At 37.9% G+C, this 19,738-nt stretch overlaps 1 protein-coding gene across 3 annotated transcripts in view; it reads left to right on the forward strand.

Moving 5' to 3' along the window:
- SLF2 (SMC5/6 complex localization factor 2) overlaps positions 1-19,187 on the forward strand; it is a 32,753-nt gene extending 13,566 nt beyond the window's left edge. For all 3 annotated transcript variants that reach the window (XM_075758039.1, XM_075758038.1, XM_075758040.1), the window contains exons 6-20: positions 610-692; positions 1,628-1,744; positions 2,011-2,178; positions 3,982-4,084; positions 5,209-5,284; positions 7,043-7,184; positions 7,635-7,743; positions 8,909-9,085; positions 9,650-9,747; positions 10,461-10,548; positions 11,048-11,170; positions 11,990-12,067; positions 13,733-13,819; positions 15,195-15,263; positions 16,398-19,187. In XM_075758039.1, the coding sequence (XP_075614154.1) occupies positions 610-692; positions 1,628-1,744; positions 2,011-2,178; positions 3,982-4,084; positions 5,209-5,284; positions 7,043-7,184; positions 7,635-7,743; positions 8,909-9,085; positions 9,650-9,747; positions 10,461-10,548; positions 11,048-11,170; positions 11,990-12,067; positions 13,733-13,819; positions 15,195-15,263; positions 16,398-16,433 (1,554 nt within the window). In that variant the 3' untranslated portion in view covers positions 16,434-19,187. The remainder of the gene's footprint in view (positions 1-609; positions 693-1,627; positions 1,745-2,010; positions 2,179-3,981; positions 4,085-5,208; positions 5,285-7,042; positions 7,185-7,634; positions 7,744-8,908; positions 9,086-9,649; positions 9,748-10,460; positions 10,549-11,047; positions 11,171-11,989; positions 12,068-13,732; positions 13,820-15,194; positions 15,264-16,397) is intronic.
- The last annotated feature ends 551 nt before the right edge of the window (positions 19,188-19,738 follow it).

The following is a 19,738-nucleotide window of genomic DNA, read 5'->3' on the forward strand; positions in this document are numbered from 1 at the left end:
GCTGAATAAAACACTGGCAACTGAAAAACAAACTAATTTTGCTAGCAGTTAAGACTTTATTTGTGCATTGTTTTGGTTTTTAATTCTATTTATTAGCTTCTTAATTTGTGTTTGTATTAGGATTTTGATTGGAAGCTTTGTTTGATGATTTTGGAGGTAATTTAGCAAACACTGGTGCTTTGCCCTCTAGGGACTCCTGAAAGTAACAAAGAGGTACTGAATCATTTTTGGAGTTTCTTGTCTCATGCATGAGAATGGGGATTCCCAGTGGATGATAATAATAAAGCTGTGAGGTAAAAAGCTTCTGATACTAATGCTCTTTGTGAAAGTTAGATGGAGGTCAGGGAGGGAAGCAGAGACTTGCTTTGCTGTTCAAATCCATTGTGAAGCACAGTTATTTCTAAATTAATCACTGAGAGAGATTTGACCTTTATATAAAAATGTCAAGGGACTGAGAAACCTAAACTAACTGTTTTTCAGTCTCCTTTGAGTTTTTAGGTAAAATATCATTAAAATTGGAAGAGGTTTCTATTTTGATTATGTTTATTATCTAATAATGAATTGATAGCTTGTGGTATTTTTAAAAATTTCTTACTATTTCATTTACAGCTTTCTAAGCCTCCTGTTGTTAGCCAGGTGTCATATGTGAACAGCTTAGAACATCTCTTGAAGGAGAAAGAAGAATCTAAAAGGTTTGTTTCTTAAAGATGCTTTGAAAAATTTGGGATGGATTTACAGAAGCTTAGACTTACTCTGTCTCCCCAAAACTGATGGAGTTTGGGTAGCAGTAAGCTAAGTTTTGCCTGCTGATGCCACCAAGATACATCTGATGGGACCTACAAGTGCAGCTTAACTGTGAAAGCTGAATGACAGGCTTCTTCCAAGCAATGATGAGTGATTTGCGATACATCTGTCTACCCCTCAAGAGCTGGACTAAATTTACTGATGCCTTCGTTGTAGGTCACTGAGCCAGCTAGCAGCTACTAGTCAGGCATGAAATAGAAGTATTTATGTAGGCTAACTGTACTAGTTTCTTCAAAGGCATTTGTAGCTCAGTTTTGGTTTCCAAAGTTGTGTAGACTATTGGTATCTGAGTAGTTGCACAGTTCAGTGAACAGAACTAATGAGTGTTCTTGCAAGAGATCTTTTGGGTAGAAAGTGTAATGTGGTATATGTACTAATGGCAAGTGGTGGTGGTGGGTATATATGCGTGATTGACTGTTTTTATTAAAGAAGCTGACACTATGGGTTGACTGACTATGGATTAGTGAATGCTCCTATAACTAATACTATTTCATAAATAAAATACAAGTAGGAAGTTTTTAAAAAATATATCTATGCAGAAGATTGAAAGTTTTGTGCAATTACAAAAAAATCTGAGTGTATTTGTCTCTGACAAACTAGTGATTGAACGTGCTGTTGGAAATTCATTAGGCTTTGGGCTACATCCCCTTTGTATCTTGGAATAAAGAGATGTTTGTTTGCTTTTTGCGCTGGCAATGTCTCACATGCTTTTGCCATGCGTAATTGGCTACTGACTCCTGGGTTCACATTCAGAGCTTGAATTTTGTTGTCTTCCATAGTAAATACTAAACAGTGATGTGTTCTGCTGCTACTGTTCTTTCAGGGTAGATGAACTAGAAAAGCGGTTACAGGAAGACATACAAGGAAGGGAAACTGATTCTTCAGATGGAGAAGATGAGGAGAATGCCAGTGGAGATGAAGATCTCTCAGAAGAGCACAGGTCCTTCCAACTCCAAAAGCCATTAAATCTAGTTCTTCACTTTTCTAGCCTTTTTTCTAATCTCTCTTTCCATCAGTTGTTAATTTGTGTAATGTGAACCATTTTTATCGTCTTTCAGGGCTGGGTGGATTTTCTTGGACATTAGTGTATTTTAACAATTCAACTTTCATGTGAGGCTGATGTGTTCATCATCTGAAAATAACTGTCTCAACCAGCAAATAGCCTCTCAATGTTTAAATTCATAAAAGCAATTTTAAATTTTACAGGGCATTTATAAAGAGATTTTCAGTGATAGCTCATGCCATACCTGACTACCACCCTGGTGAAGATATATTTGATTTATCAGCCTCTGGGAAAGTCTTCAATCAGCATAACCTTGACTTCAGGAATTTTCACTTCATCCCTCAAAATCCTATAGAAAAGCTACTTCTTGGGTAAGAATATCCTCTTCACTCTGTGCTTACTTGTACAATTTTCTTCAGTGTTGCAGTTTTTAAAATAAAAATAGTATCTTTGCATGCAAAAGAGCTCTGTCTTACTAAGTAGGCAAGACTGACTCCCTTTCCCTGGAATTCTACTTTCCAGGTTAGCTTTACAGAACAGTGAATTGTTACTTGAAGCCTCCTTATTTCCTTCTCTAGAATTCTTGAAAAAAAAATTCTTAAATGAGACATAAGATAAAAAATAGGTGTTCTGGCCTCTTCCCTATTTCTACTGTGTTGGGCTATCATTGATAATCTGACCGGTTTGTGGAAGATAAATGCAGAAGTGAAATGTTACAATGAACAAAAGCTTAACTATCCCAGAAGAGGGTCTTTGTGGTGAACTGATTTGTGACCTACTAATGTTGCATTATGTCTGCTGAAAGACTTTTACATGTTTTCGTCTTGAATGGGCCTGGGACTTAGGGCTCCACTTAATGAGGATTGCAGAAAATCACAATTTCTGACATCTGCTAGATTCAGTCACTGAGCTAGCAGTGTGTCTGTTTGTATATAAACAACTGTTCTGTAACTCATAGGGATTTGTATTCCATTTTTGAGGCCGTCAGGCTACAAATAGTTGGACATATATTGCCTAATACCACAAGTGCAAATCCTTAAAAATTCTGGTTATTTCAGTTGGTGTTTTATTCCAAACTTGCATCAGTGAAACTGAGAGAATTCATTTCATCTTAAGTGATTTTGTATACCTATGTATGTGCTGCTGTGGGTGTGAAGAGGAGGGTGGCTTCTCCTTGTCTCTTGAGGAAGTGATGTTTGTGATATACTCCTTTGGCTTCAGGCTTCTTTATTAATAAATGGTTTGAAGATCACAACAATATAAACTTCAAAAGTATCTTGTAAATCAGTGACTGCAGGAATGAGAATTAAAGAAATCATCCCTTGCAGAAGGCAATTATGATTTAATTGCTTATGCATTCTGCCCAGTTGGCACAGCTGGTATATCCTGGCCATCCAGTTGGCATATGGATGTCTTCCTAGCCACTTGCTCAGTCAGACAGCTAGAGGGTGTATGGAGAAGTTAGGACACAGATCTCTCAACAGAGCTACCTGTTTTAGTAGATACTGAGAATAGAGGAGACTAAAGAAGGGTATGTGTGAAACTGGATATCATTAATTCAGCTGCTTCTGACATACTGATTTTCTAAAGAAGACTAAAGCTAGAATAATTCTGTAATAAAAATTACATATTTTCTCTTCTTCCAACAGCTACTTTTTGCATCTCACAAATTTGCACAATAGGATTGGACTGTTTGATTTTAATTGCTTTAGTTTGCCTCCAGACTCTTTATTTAAAAGATTATTTTAAAAATCTCAAGCTCTTTTCTTCTAGAAATGCTGGTAAAGGTCACTGGACAGTAAAAAAAAATCTTACTGATCTCATTGAGCGTAGCAGCCTGTCTGTGTAGACAGGCATAATGATTCATAGTACAATAGTGTAAATCAATGTTTGTTTGAAGCTATAATTCTCTGATAACACAAATGTTTCCAAATTATATAGTACAGCATTCTGGAGAAAGAGATAGTTGTTCTAAATAACAAATAAGGTTTAATTACTATAGTATTTCATATAGGTAAGAGCATAAGAATAACACCTGTTCTGGACGTTCAGATCTTTGTTTGCTATTGATGATGATCTTAGTAGTGGGGAAGTTCTTATGCTTTTGTGAAAGTGCTGATTCAACCACTAATGGATTTTTCTTCTCTTTCCCCACCCCCATCTTTGTCTTACAGCTCTGGTGTAACGCAGCAGCTTTCTTTAGCTGTTAATGGTTTTCTAAGTTCTGCTTACAGTTGTGTCTTGTGTCCCATACCAATTCTAAAGTGGCTTTTCCAGGTAAGACTCTACTATTCATGTACAGACGGGTACTATTCATGCAGTTATACTCTGTGCAGGTATAATATTCTTCCTGGAATCCAGCTGTACCAGGAATAATCAGAACAAGTTTCTGAATCTGTTGCATTAGGTTAACAACTTCTAAATTTAAAAAAAAAAAAAATCTTTCTCTCTGTGTTCTGATTTGTTCTCCAGTCTGAAATACTTAGATTGTCACTAGAGGTAAAACACTAGGGATAGCTTTTTCTCCACACTTTCTGAGTGACTGCAAAGCTGCATGTCCCTGTCCATCTCCATACATGTTACTGCATTTGAAAAGAGCTCAATACATGCTAGGTGAGAAGAGATTTCAGGATATAATAGCGTGGGCTAAATCACAAGCAAATGTTAATCTTATTTCCTTCCACCCTTAAAACAACAACAAAAAAACCCCCAAACATACTGCAGTATGCAAAAGTACCATTTATGCATGTATCATAAATCATAGAATGGTTTGGGTTGGAAGGGACCTCAAAGACCGTCTAGTTCCACCCCCCCTGCCATGGACAGGGACACCCTCCGCTAGACCACGTTGCCCAAAGCCCCATCCAGCCTGGCCTTGAACACTTCCAGGGAGGGGGCATCCACAGCTTCTCTGGGCAACCTGTTCCAGTGCCTCACCACCCTCACAGTGAAGAATCTCTTCCTTCTGTCTAATCTAAATTTCCTTTCCTTCAGCTTAAGGCCATTACCCCTTGTCCTATCACTCCATGCCCTTGTAAACAGTCCCTCTCCAGCTTTCCTGTAGGCTCCTTTAGGGACTGGAAGGTGCTCTAAGGTCTCCCTGGAGCCTTCTCTTCTGCAGGCTGAACAACCCCAAGTCTCTCGGCCTGTCTTCATAGGAGAGGTGCTCCAGCCCTCTGATCATCTTTGTGGCCCTCCTCTGGACTCACTTCAAATGTCTGCACTGCTTGAAATAATCTATATTCACAATATTCTGTTCTAGGTATATCTTTGGATTGTGGGTTTTTTTCTGTTACTGTTTCTTATTTTATCAAAGAGTTGGTTTATTTTTTTAATTAAAAGAAAACTGATGACATCATGCAACTTGGTGTTTGACATGTACCTTCTTTTTCTCTCCACAGATGATGTCTGTTCATCCTGACTATTGTGTTTCCACTCAGATTTTAGACAGATTGATGGAGATAACACTAAAAAATGGTGAGTATCTGAAGGATTGAAAGCTGAGCACCTGAGTGAAGGCATTTCCCTCCTATTAAGTATAGGAAGGTGTTGGGGAGGAAGTAAAAAGCACTGGCTCTGTTCTGTGATTCTGGTGTGAATTTAGGTTCTCTTATTTATGGAATGCACAAATGCTAAGAGCTGGTCTTCACTGAGTTTATGCAAGATGTACCACAGAATCTGGTCCTGGCACGTACTGGCAAAGCAGTGTGTCTGGTACAGAGCCTTTAAACTGACTTCTGTTATTTCACAAATAGAATTGACCTGAAGAGGAGCCCAGTCTGCTCAAAAGTTTACTCTCCTTTTCATCTTTGCTTTAGAAAATGCAGACATTAATTTCATACCTTAAGGACTACAAGATGGTTTTCATGTAGTCATACCCAGTATGTAGCACTACATAGTTTACTTTCCAGATAAATGGCAAAAGTGAAAAGAATCATACACCTCCACAAAAACACTTTCAAGGATCTGCTTCAGCCCACGTTGCCATTCATGTCTTGCGTGTTTTGCCTGCCTTCATCTGTACTTTCAAATATTTCTTCAGTACAAGTTCTTTTGTATGTTCTCCATGTCTTCACTTTATTCAGATCCATCAAAAGTCACTAATTCATTTAAGCCTGCCAGTTAACATAGTTAAAGTAATTCAGTTCTCTTGAAGTACTTGCTCAGGTCTGTCCAAATTGCACCTTATATTTTGAATCTTGTTTGAAATAAGACTGTGAGCTGGTAGGAGAAGGAACACAGCCTTCTTTATTTTGTGCTTTCCTGGCATTAAGCTTGATTCTGAATGAACAGTTCAAGCTGATCAATGAGCCTTGAAAGAATTAAGGCTGGGAGACATCCCAGCAGATCTGACCTCAGAGCAGGATCAAATAGGCTACCGTTGCTCCTGGAAAGTTGCCTAACCACTTTAAAATTGCCAACTTTGGAGCCTTTAAACCTTTCTGAGATATTCTGTTGCAGTGCTTAACTAAGGATGCATCTATTTTGTTGTTGGTTTTTTTTACTGAATTGAACACTGAGATCTGAACCTGCAGTGTCTTGAGTGTTATCTTCCATTATATTTGTTTTTCTTTTACAGACTTAACTCTAAGACACAAAATTGACCCCATTCAGAATTCTAGTGACTTCTGTCATTGTTTGGAAAACACTGCAGCTAGTTTGATGTTACTTTGTTAATTTAGTGTCCTATAGAGAGTCCTCTGTACAGTTTGCAGACTTTCAGATAAAGTTGTCATGCAAATCAGCCCTTTTTGCAATGAGCATTGTTTCTTGTTTCTATCAAATAAGTGAACTCCATCTCTTTAGCACTTCTGTTCTAGAAGCCTTGCCTGTTTTCAAATCTTACGTAGCTCCACTTTCAGTCCCACTGTGATAACACCCTCTTACCTGTGTCTACGCAGAACAGTAACTTAGGTATTCCTTAAAAGTAAATATTGCCTCCTTGCTTATTCTGCTGTTCGTGATGGAAGAGAGCTGTGAGGGAAAATGGGTGGAACTTTAAAGTAATTCACCTGTTACATAGGCAGATGTTTCTCTAGCATTAGACTACTGTTAGACTATTTTTTTCCCCCCTTGTGGTTCTGAAAAATAAGCGTATTGTTCAATGTTCCAACTCTTCCGAGGTGAGAGCTGGTAGAATTGATGCAGGCTGCTGAGCTTATTTGTTTCCCTTAAAAGGAACTAATGCTAAGAACTAAATTTAAAACTAATCCATTCCATGTCTTTTACTTGTAGCTTCCATCAGTGATGAACAGTCTAAACCATGGATTCCTTCACTAGCTGATGTGTCAGCTGTTTTTGTCAATATGGGTGTTGCGTTTAGATCTCTCTTTCCATTGCAGCATCTTCAGCCCAACTTTAACGAATGTGATATTTTGTAAGTGTTTTCCTTTTGATATTTATTACTTAGATCCTGTGAAAGCAAGCCTTGTGCTTAGAATGTAGAATCAGAAGATTCTCTTTTATTTCTCCTCCCATCAAGCCATACCCTTCTTTAAATTCTCAGCTCAGGTCTTAATAGAGTAAATAAGCCAGAACTTTACACAATGCCTGCCAGGTAAGGATTCAGCAAACCAGAGCATTGTCCTTTGTCCTGCACCTTCCTAATGAAAGTTACAAGAATTGTTGCCTAAATAGCTGGGCAGAATTGTAAGTAATTAGTTATAAGTTTAGATAGATATGTGTGCTCTGTAACTGAAGATTGTTTTGATTTGAAGGCATTTGGAAACATGCAGGGTTGTTTTTTTATCTTCAGTTTGATGCAAATAAGCCTTTGTGGGCTTTTAAATTGTTGATTTATTGCTCAGATTAGTGTGTCTCTCATTAGAAGTCAGATGCAAGAAACAGTGAGTAAACAACAGCCAAGAGGAGACCTAACTTCTGCCAGTCCAGCCTTCTCCAGTCTACCAGAAAACAATTTAATTAATGTGGTTAAGGTGAGAAGACTCCAGTTAGTGTGGGAGGGGGTTTTTTTGGGGTGTGTGTGGTGGTGGGGTTTTGTTGCTTTGGGGGTTTTTGTTAGCAAAAACTTTGGTGTCTCAATCTAGTCCTGGGCGCGTTTTGTGACTAGATGCTATCCTGGAGTTTCAGCTTCACATTCAGCAGATATTATTGCAGGCTTGTTGCAAACTGTAAAGTTTCCTTTCTCCATGACTTCTATTGGCTTCACTCACAACTGCACAGTTCTGCTGCCTCCCTTTTCCAGCTTGTGGCACTTTATCAAAGGTCTTTGCTCCCTTGCGTAGAAGAAATACTCATTTCTGTGTCCCAGGGGAGATGGGAAGGGGAGTTGATGTTGGGTGCTATGTTTTGCACTGCCCCAGTGTGTTAGTGCAGCTCTTGGAGGTACGCAATCAGTCCCTGTGCGGCACGCAGTGAATGAGGTGGGAGCTCAAGGAGGGCAGGTGGAGCTGTGGCTGGCTCTTTGTGGAAGTTAGCTGTTAGATCCATGTGCTGCGTCCTGTGATACCATAGGCTGAATGAGTGCTGGTCACGCTTCACAGACTAGTTCTCTGTGATTAAAGGTGGTATGGTGAAAATACTGACTTTATAACTGATTTCAGAGTTCCTTGTCAAAGTATTTGAATCCTTCTAACATCGTCTCTTTAGAGATCTTTAACTATAAAATCACTTAGTTCAAGAGGAAGCACTCAGAGCATCTCCAATGGAGGCAGAATACACATCTCTTGATTAATTTGTGTTCTTATTTTCACACACATCCCATATTGTAAGTAACCCATGTGATAGTACTTGGGTGGGGAAAAAAATCTCTTGATTTATGTTTTCAGTATTGTGTATTTAGAAGGTCTGTCAGTCTTTCATTTAGTTAGATGAGGATTATCTGTGCAGTGGAAAAAGATCCTTCCTACTCCTGTAATGTCCGGGGAGTATTGCCATTGTTCAAAAGATAAGCCTCCAGCAGGTATTAAAAAAAACAGAGTGCAGTTACTGGGAGATGAGATGTCAGTGCACAAGTGTTGCCAACGACAATCTATGATTTGAGGTGTATATTAATGTGAGGGTAGAAAACTTAAGTTCTCATCATACTTTAAAATAAGCTAAACCAATTTCAGATTTTAATGCTTTTTATTTCTTTTAAAGTTTCTAGGTTTCTGTTCAACAGTAATTCAAGGTGGATATACTGATCAAGAAATATTGCTGCTCCTTCTATTGCTATTTAAAATAAGCTTGGAGAAACAGTTAAAACAAATTCCTTTGATAGATTTTCAGTGCCTTTTCATAAAGCTTCTGATAAGTGTAAAAGACTGGGATACAAAGGTAACTTCATAAATAATTTTCTTATACTAGATTTATGAAACTGCAACTCAACATTCAAGAAATTTCTCTTTTGAAGTCTTCATTTTTTCTTGACGTATCAGAAAAATACTGCTTGAACATGTAATATGAACAAATTGGGAGCTTTGGATTTGTTCTGAGATTTAGGAGGTGGGTGGGTATACTGAGAGGGATTTTGTTGCATGACATTATGCTTACCTGTCTTTTTCTGCAAGAGGACTGTTGTATTGCACTTAATCTTACATTTACTAAAATAGCTGTATGTTTAAAATGGCTCTCTGAAAGAATGAAGAAATGATTGCACTAATTTGATATAATGTCGTGAAAAGCAATCTGATCTCAACTACCCTACTGTGAAATAGTATTTAGCATACTTAAATACAGGTGCAATGCAGAATTATCTTTCTGCACACATCTCTTACTAGATCAATTCGTTTATGCTGTGTATGTTTCTAGGGAGTAGATGTGTACTCCTTTGCTAATAAAACAAATCCCCACCGTATCTGTTCTTCGGTACCAATGTTTTTTGTTGTTGTTGTTTTAAAGATGCCTGAACTCTGCCTGGCAGTGAGTGAACTCTCCAGTCATCACCATAATCTCCTCTGGCTGGTTCAGCTGGTGCCTGGCTGGATAATACGTGGACGGTAATGACACCATAATACGAGAAATACGTAGTATCATTAATAGCTAATTTATTTCTGTCATTAACAGTCGATTTACTTGTATAAGCTCAAAGTCTGATAAATGCAATAGGTCTTACATGGTGCTTTAAAAAAATAAATTGGGGTTTTCTCATATGTTACAGATAAATGTGCAATTCTCATTTTGTGTACATATATAGCTTCTTAATCATCTCTGCTGTGAAAAAGGATTATTTTATATTTTGTGTAGTTTTCTGGGCTGTGGACTTCCTGCTACCCTGTAGTAAAGAAAGACAACAACTACAGATTCTGACATCCATCACCTATTCTAATTCTTATCTGAATGACCAAAATTAAATTTTCTTTGGGTGATTCATGTGCGCTTTTAAGCATCAAATCTGTTAGGAGTTCTGTGTCTTTGAAATTAATAAATTATAATGTATTTGAGGAGAATGAATTGGGTTCTCAGTTTCAGGCTTGGAGGCAAGCATTTAGCAGTGTTTACTTGTGCAGAAGAAAAGCTACCATGTAATAAGAGTACTTATATTTTATTAGCCTCTTTACTAGTTTAATAGGACCTGTACTCAGAAAATTCAGTTTAATAGTTGTAGGCAAGTTTATGTCTAGGGAAGCTATGCATAGCCTCATATACTTTGTAGAAACTGTGGATTTAAGAAATTCTCTGGGAAAGATTTTTTTTTTTAATTGTTTTTCAGGGAAGTAAGAAGACGTCTTAGCCTAGTGATAATTTCAAAGCTTCTTAATAAAAAGCATATAGAAATACCTGATGACAGTGACAAGCAGGTACTGCATATATGTGTTGTGTGTCTATATTTTGAAAGTTTAGAAAACATGCATATTATTGTTTGTGTTTTATGTTTTAATACTGTAAGCCTATTTTCAAGAACCTTGCAAAATGACCAATTAGTAATTTTTAGTTTAGATTAGTATTAGTAGTATATTTCCACATGTGGGTAACCTGTATGTGCTGCACCTTGTAAGTGCAGTATTGTTTATATGCCAAAACATTCATTTTGAACGTTGGAAAGAGGTCTATGTTTCTTTCAGTCTTCCTTTTGTGTTCATGTAGTTACTCTGTTTCCGTAGGGTTGAGCATTTATTGAGGCAATGTACAAACACTTTAGTTTGTGAATAATCAAAAATTACCCAAACCAGAAAAACTTCCATTTTAATTAAAAATTCCTTTTATATTCTTGTCTTAGTGGGCAAATAATATTGTAGTGGCACTTGGTTTCCAATTTTCTGTTGCCAGTAAACCAGTCCAATTTGTTAATATTTGTAGATGTCTCTTCTGTACCAGTTTCTGGTGGTCATGAAACCTTCCAATCTACTAAAGAAGATGAGGGAAGGACTGGGGCAGCAGAATGCTGATGGAGACCACCTTCATACAGCCCTAGAACAGGAGGTATATAGCTGATAGTGCTTTTTTGCATTCGTCGCTTTATGCATCTTCTACAATTTTGAGAATGTTTCTTTTGATTTCTGTTAACTGAGGACAGTTTTGTACGTGGAAGTGTACATACACTATTTTGTTGCTGTTCATCTGTATAATTAAAATATTATTTGTGTTCGATTTTTGATTTATACTCATGGAGGAAGGAAAGGAAGTAGCATGTGATGGAGGAAGCTGTATTAGGCTGTTTTACAAACAGGGAAATAGATTTTCTGCATGGCTAAGTCACATGGATATCTTGAGTCCTGTCTTCTGTATTCAGAGGACCATCTTCCCTCCCTTCTGATGTAATCAGTGAAAACTGTTTGATGCTGAGACAGATCTTCACCTGCAGGCTTCAGAAACAGATTTATGAATCTTTTCTTATAAACAAGTATTAGAAAGATTCAGTATTTCCATCCATCCAAAATTTGAATAATGGTTTGGTTATTTGAGTCTGTCATGGAATCCTTAGCAAGTATTTTGATCTAGATGTAGATGGTGGAAAATAAAGCCAACTGCTGAATTTAATTTTCAGTAATTAAAACTACAGAAAGTTTTGTACAGTAAGTTTTACTTAGGTAACTTAAAACGGTGTAATACTGTTTTAAAATGTTTCTAATATATGAATGTACTGTTTCAAATTAGTTATTTGGGCAAATGCATAGACATACTTGTCCATTGATCTGGCTGTTGGAGGAATCATTACAGAAAACAGAGATAGTGCTGTATCAAAATGTGAAGAGTTATGATTGTGCTTTGACTGCTAAAGCTCTGTTGACTTCTCTCCAGGCATACTACCTAATCTACACCCTCCTTCATCTAGTCAGTGAAGCTAGTTTCTTCGACGTTGTAAATTCTAATCAAAGGGTAAGTAACCTGAGTGGCTAGATTTTTAGATTTTAAAGGAGTACTTATCATGCACTTTTGGTCTGTTTTAGTAAGAACTATCATGTGATAGAAGATCACCAGTGGATAATAGCACTGGAGGAAACTTCTGTTCTGGGGCAAAGTAAATGCAGGTGAGCTTTCTCTGCACATACTGCAGAGAAAGAAACCTCTTCTGCATTTCTGCAAATGGAGCCACCTTCAAACATAAGGCTGATTTTGTTAATCTTTCTCAGACAGTAACTGGAGATGAACCCGACACAGAAATTCTGAGTAGTCCAATGATCCTATGAACTTTTGAAGTAGAGTTGAAATTTGTCAGATTAGAAGAAAAACACTTTGAAAATATCTAGTAAAATATGTTCAAACACTTCATGGTTTTCTGTGCTGGACTGCAGCCATGCAGCAATTGAGAGCTAGGACTCTGTCTCTTCTCTGTAGCGATAGTTCCCTTGTGCCATGTGATGTGAACATCTGTTAAGTAATGCCTTCTGCTCAGCCTTTCAGTAATCCTATTTGGATTTCTGTGATCGTTTCCTGTGAGTTGCTTGCTGCAAGGTGTTTGCGTACACCTTCTGCCCCGTGAAATCACTCTTGGCTGTTAAGAAATCTGTCATATGAACTGTTTGAGAGAGGCAAAGAATAATGTTTGGTGACATTTCGGGGCTTAAGTGTCTCAGTTTCCTGCTCAATGCAAAAAGATATTTTCCAAGTGTAATCTGAAACAAAATCATATTTGGCAAAGAAAATAATTATTTTGTTACGTATCTTTTGAGATTTGTTTTTTACAGTTGCCTTTCTGAAGATTTGTGGAGAACTTGATCTTTTTTATATTTTTTTTTAATTTCTCTATTTCTAATGGCCTGTTAGCCATCAAGTGGCAAGAGTGGTGTGACTGAATATTGTGCAGGCTAGACTTTGTATAAAATCAAAATGACTATTTCATTTCTGGCCCTCTTCCAGTTAGATGGGGTAAACTGTCATGGTCTTGAGACACCAGCAAATGTTTCTAAGTAGAATTTCAGCATGTCTCACCGGTTCTGCAGAGCTGTTCAGTGAGGGATTGAAAACAGGAATTTTATGAAGAAATTCACAGAATGCGGACGATCTTGGGACCCATTATCAAGAGATTATGAAGTTGCAAAACTGCTTTATTAGGGTAATCAGAAATTTAGAAATAAAAGATGAGTGCATAAACCTTGGATATGTTTTACCTGCTCAGCCAATTCCTGCAAAAGAAAATTACCTGAATTATCATTACTGAAAAGGTTATTTTTATCTATTGTAATTTCAGAATTATTTTTTTTTGCTGATAAAAGATCTGAATGGCGCTGCACTTGCTACTTTGGGGATAGAAGGGATTTACAAATTACCTAGTAGGAACTTCAAAATTTGTGATGTATAGGTCTGCTATACTTTGAAACTATTTTTTAAAGCTCTTAGACCTGGTTTACTGGGTGCATACCAGCAACTGATAGAGGATCTTGTGATCTGATTTTCTTTCTTCCCCACGCCCCTCCTTACTGCATATTTCTGAGAAAAATTCAAACTGAAGCATATAATTTTTAAATTGAAATAATATTTGAAGAAAGCTTTTAGTTTTGACATGGAGGATTTAAATAGCTTTACACTTTTGTGTTTTTTTAGCAACATTTACTGAAGCTTTGTGGTGCCTTAGATAAGCACATAAAATGTGATATTAGGGAAGATGCAAGGCTGTTTTATCGAACTAAGGTAAGACACGTAAGGCGTGTGGGGTTATTTGTTTTGTAGTGTTTTTTCAGTGTTATGGATGTGTATTGTTCCCTCATCCCAGCCCTGAAATTATAAGAGTTCTTCATGACTTTGCTTGGGTTTTTTTCTGGTTTCTCTGTCTGCATTGTGTCTTTGCACGTACACAAATATATACCCATTTTAATGTACTGGAAAGTACTCTTTTTGCTAACAACAGGACTCTTAGCAACTGTAAAATGTGAGCTTGTCTTCCTTTTAGCCTGGCATCTCAACTTTTAGACCCACAGAGTTGCTCTGTTTCTTTTTCTGGCAGTCACTGATAGTTGCCTCCTACCTTAAGAGAAGAGGCTACTTGCAGGGCAGGATACAAAGGACTGAAAAATTGGCCTATCTTGCATGTGTCTCTGTTTTATTTTCAAATTAATGAGCTAGTTAAAAATGTTGTGGATTTAGGCCAACAGTGTATGTGATGTCGCATCAAGCTTGGATAATTGCCTTTCATTTGCTTTGTGGTGTAGGGCTACTACCGATAGTCCTAATTTTGTGACTTTCATGCTCTGCATGCAATCATAGCCAAATCAGATCAGTGATAAAGTGACTGACCTCAACTTTGAAAAGCCTTGGCTTCTTCAGGATTAAATCAAAGATTTGCACCTGTGTGCATCCTTGCCTCTCAAGAAGATTTTTCATTTTATTCAGCTAGATTAGTAAAGTGTGGATCCTTTTAACAAGTTAATGAATCTGGCCTTAGAATTTTGAATCTCGAGTTGCTTTCACTTTTGTTTCTATTGTCCTTGCACTGAGAGGGGAAAATCTTACTCTGTTTTTCTCCACTGCTTTATTTATGTAGTAGTACATAACTTCCAGAGGATGCCACTGTGCTGGGTTTTAACACAGCAGATAAAGCAAATCTCAATTCTGAATGGCTTGGCTTCAACACTTCCTTGTGATTGCTTTTGAAAAACCACAATTTTGTGTGTAAGGAGTTAATTTAAGAAGCAGACAGTGCTGCATTGTTGGCTCTTGTGACCGCAGTTGCGGGTACCTTTTCCAGGTACAATCAGACTTGTGTAACAAACCAAACTCACCCCAAGGATGAGGCGAGTGTTTGGGGGCGAGAGGCTTGCATGCCGATTCCAAACACTTAATATGGGGAGTCGTGCCTGTAATGTGTTCATGTGGAGTACGTGACTTTGAATTCAGAGTCCCAAATTACAGGGGTCTGGTTGGAGTTGAGATGGTAGTACTTTGTGCCAGCTGTAAAATTGTTCCCTTGCAGTAAACATTGGGTTATCTGGGGTTTTGTGGGTTTGGGGTGTGGGAGGCAGGGGCTTTTTAAACATAAATGGCTAAAGTAATCAATCTGAATTTGCAGGTAAAAGATTTAGTTGCTAGGATATATGGCAAATGGCAAGATATGATACAAACCACTCGGCCTACTCAGGTACTGTAATGAAATCTTTTTCTCTCTTTTCATATTGCAGGGTGCATTTAACTCATTTTTTAGCATTTGAAAATAGCATGTTCTTGTAAAGAGATTTTTCTTCATAAATGGCCTGGCTGTGGAATACCCTTAGATGTGTTAGAATAGATTTTAATTAAAATTCTTACTTTGCTGGCTTCAATAAAAGCAAGATTTCATCTTTGTCCTTTAAAGTGCTGCTTTCATAAATGGCTTGTGTAATACACTGAAAGTACAGAGTCTAGTCACAGGGCCTGTCTCTGATTATAGTTATTAGCAGATGCTTCGAAAAGGACAGGAATGCAGTGATGCACTTCCTGTGTGGTCTGGCACAGTGTGACTTCCAAGACTACTTGAGTCCAAGACTATCCGTGTATGTTTAACGGCTCTTGATAACTCCTCCCCCTTTGAATGTGTGGAATGTTAGGCAATGATTAGGAGAAGCCTTTCATGCTCTGTAAAAGTATGCAGTTGTAAATAATGTCGTGATTAGTCTTTCATTAATATTTGCCTTCATGATATCTAGCTGGCCTTGGTGGAATAGGTGGGTAATTTCTATTGATATTGGAGTTCAGAGCTGTTCTCTCCAGTCTAGAGCTGTAAGGTTCCTTTTGTAACGTGATCAGGCCAACTGTTTGAGTCCTGTCTTGGAATATAAAGCTACCTGTCTTGGAAAAGCTTAGCTTTCCAGTAACGTAGTGTATCACTTACCTAAATTTAAATTAGACATATACACTTAGTATTGATTTCAGTTAAAAATTGTGTAATCAACCATTTGTCTGTAAAGACTATTAATTGCTCCCAGCAATGTGCAAAAAAGACATAATTTGTAGTGGGCGTGACATTTCTTGTTACAGAGGGGGAAGGGAATTAGACAGTAACACGTAGCTGCAGAAGCTGCTTAGCAATTTATGAAAGTTGATAATGATGTAGCTCTTTCAGAGTTGTTTTTTTCAGAGATATTTGGAGTTGATTCCCACATACGGGGAAACTGGCAAGTCTTTCAGAATAAGATTCTAGGGACTTGCAACACATTGTGGTGATCTTAAGCTAAGCGTTTGCCTACTCTCATCTTTGGTTTTCTGACTTGTTTACTATTTTGTTTTTATTCTTTAGGGAAAACTGCATGACTTCTGGGAGCCAGATTTGTGAAATCTTGCCTAGTTCAGGCAAAATAACAGTAAAAACTCAGAAATAAAGGAAGATGTAGAATGAATGGAGCTTTGCCTTGGTCGGAGCAGAGGAAATCAGTCACCTGAGTTAGAACTTGAGTTTGAGTCAGGCAAATACTAGAAACATAAGGATCTACTTTGACTAACGTTGCTTTTACTCCAAATACATTACTCCTGAAAAATTGAAGTGGGTGAGCTGAAACCCAGCAATTTCTATAGCCCTGTCTGAATTGGGTAGAAATGTTTTATTATATTGAAAGCTGAGGGAAGTTTTCTCATTTCCATTGTTAATCAGAAGACATACTTGAAAACCATATGAATTCGTTTTCTTGCCAGCACACACCTGCAAGCATTGTTTCAGGATGGCTGGGAAAGTAGTGCCCTGTGACATGGATTGTGAGTTCAGAAACAGTGTTAGACCTCTCCTGACGTGAGCAGGTGAGGAAGTGGTTCGGAACTGGGCTGAATAACAGAATTGCTTGCACATGTTAATCTGCAAAGCAGAATTGGTATGACCCTCCAGTGTCTCTAAAAAAAATACAAAATACAGCAGTTGCACGTGAATAAGTGACTGCTCTTGTGTTCACTGAGGGTGGAAACAGAGCTTAAAGAGTGGCTGTGCCCAGACAGATTAAGTGGATGCTTCTTTGCTCTGTCATTGTGTTTTATCAAATAACAGAATATAATTTGTTATTACAGTGACGCATTCATTTTCACTTAAATTCCTCATCTTCAGGCATTAATTCATTTATGCAACAAATGTGACTGCACAGGAAGTGATTTTATAAGACCAAGTTATATGTTTCTTCAAGAAACGAGCATGTCTGTTCTCTGGCTTCAGCACTTGCTCTAAATGGAGAAAATACTGTTCGTGAAGTATCAGCTCAATGGAGATTCAAGGAGATGAGCATCTGGCCATGTATGTAAAAACTGTGAAGGCCCTATGAGGTCTGAATTCCTTTGTGTGAAGTCTTGCCACACATGCAGTATGTGCACAGAACTCCAAGAGCTGTTTGTAAAATAATCGAAGATGTGATCTCCTTTTGTGCTCTCTGTGCAAACGCCATCATTTAAATCTTAACACTGTGCTTTGTCCGTAGGATGTGTGTATGTACGAAGAGAAAATTAAGGTATTGGGTAGAAACACCAGCTGGGGCTCCCCTAACAAGTGAGATTTTTAGTAATATCAACATGTGCGTTTTATAATACTGTTTCCTTTTAATTTTTGTAGATTACCCTGTCTTGTCTTGTATGATAAATTCCCTATAACTTTCTAAGATAAGAATATAAAATAAGGCTTAAAAAGAAAAAAACAAATCCCAAAACCTTCAAATGTAAGTATGTATATTACATATAAAGGAACTGCTATACAATGGACACGTGTCTTATAGGGAAGGTGTTTTATTTGCAAATTCATATTAAATGTTTTGTCTTTCATTTCAATTTAGACAGTTAGCCTAAGATTGCCGTGTCTCTGTGCCCTTCACAGGATAATCAGCTTATCTTTGTTCAAACAAGTTATGCTTGTGGCATTTGGGGTGGGGGGGTGGGGGGGGGAGAAAATCCCTCTTTGTTAATCTCAACATGTTATTTAAGAATTGGAAGAATCTACCTCAAAGGGTATCTTTGACAATAGAACTGCTTTAGGCTAAGAAAACCTGCGTGGTGTTATATAGGTATGGCAATGCCATCCTTTGCTCTGCCTGTCTCTGATATCTATCAACCTTCCCTCTGTTAGCAGTTGCTTACTATGTTGAATATATTGTATGTAATTTTATTAATGTTTATATTTTTTTCTCACTAATGTTGTATAAAGTTTAAAAAAATTGCAGAATATGTTTACTGTATGTAACGTGTATATATTTTCTTACCATGTAAAGTTGAAGTTGCTGTCCTGTATATTTTGGAGAAGAGGAGGGGTTTAGATGAACAGCTTTTGTACTGCAGTTCAAAGCACATTGAAACTGCTGACTTTTTTTTTTCCAGATGAAATAACCACTTTGATATTTACTTTTATTTAATAGAACAATGAAAAAATAAAACCAGACATGCTTTTCTAATGAAATGTCCCTACACAAAATGGGCATGCCTCAGCTCCGTTTCACAAACAAAAGGCTGTGCGTTCTATTTTGGTCTTACCGCACACGTTGTAGTTCTTCGGTTTGCAGCTGATTAGCTTGCTATAAATGGAGAAGGTCTCAAAGTAATTCTTAGTTCAGCCAGTCCTGTGTTTTCATGCTTAATGCCTGTGTATACATTCTGGCATTTTCCTCCTCTCTTCCCCCTCCTGCTTTGTCTGGAGTTTTCATCCATCCGTTTTGTAGCCGAGTAGTAGTTCCCCAGTTGCTTAAGTCTAGACGCGGGTTGAGTTGGAGCTCATCAGCATCCTTAGAGAGATGATCCCGAAGCATCTCTGCAGCGTCTTTACAAGGGACAGCTGAGCTGAGCTCTGCTTCAGGACTCCTGGAAATGAAATAGCAAACCCGCTGCTGTCGTGTTTTGCAGACTCATTTACTGGCCCCCAGCCAGAAGTCACATGCATTGGAAAAGGCTGTTTGCACAGTAAATGTCTTAACTGCTTTGGTTGTCTTCAGACAAGCATTTTGCACTGAGGTTTATCTTTTGATATTATGTTGGCTGTATTAAGAGCCATGTTTTCTCATTTCATGTGAAATTAGGTGCACTTTATTGCAGTAATCACAGACAAAAAATTAAAGGCCGACTATAAAATATACATTCGTGTCTCTTTGTCTTTTTTAAAAACTTTTATTTTCTGACAAGCCTCTATATGGCTTCAGCTTCAAGCCAGAAGCATTTTATTTTTTTTTTTAAGAAACCTGCCAGCAAAACTCCTTGCACATCTCATATTCTCACTGTTCCTGTTGTGGAACTTGGTAATGGATGGGGATTTCGGAAGTGATTAATGGCTTGCAGGTAGGTCTGGCTGAAGGTCAGTAGGACATGCATGCTTCATTGATGTGGTGGCTGCAGGAACTCTCTGAAGTCCCCAAAGCTGATAGTCGAGCTGAGAGCATCTTTGGGAAAAGCAGATGACTGGAACAAACATGTGAAGTGTGCTGTTATCAGCGGAGCAGCTGGTGAGATTGCTACATGATTGGATTTTAGAGGTAGCATTGCAGTGTGGAAAAAGACTTTTTTAATAATGAGGGATGGATACTGCAGCGTTAATTTTCTGAGCCCATATGAGCCGGGTCTGTCTCTATCGAAGGTGTCCGTGCTTCACATCGTCCAGCAGCCAGCTCTGGGTCTGAGATGGCCTGGCCC

This window comes from Balearica regulorum, chromosome 7 (genome assembly GCF_011004875.1).
Source record: "Balearica regulorum gibbericeps isolate bBalReg1 chromosome 7, bBalReg1.pri, whole genome shotgun sequence".
Classification (NCBI taxonomy): Eukaryota; Metazoa; Chordata; class Aves; order Gruiformes; family Gruidae; genus Balearica; species Balearica regulorum.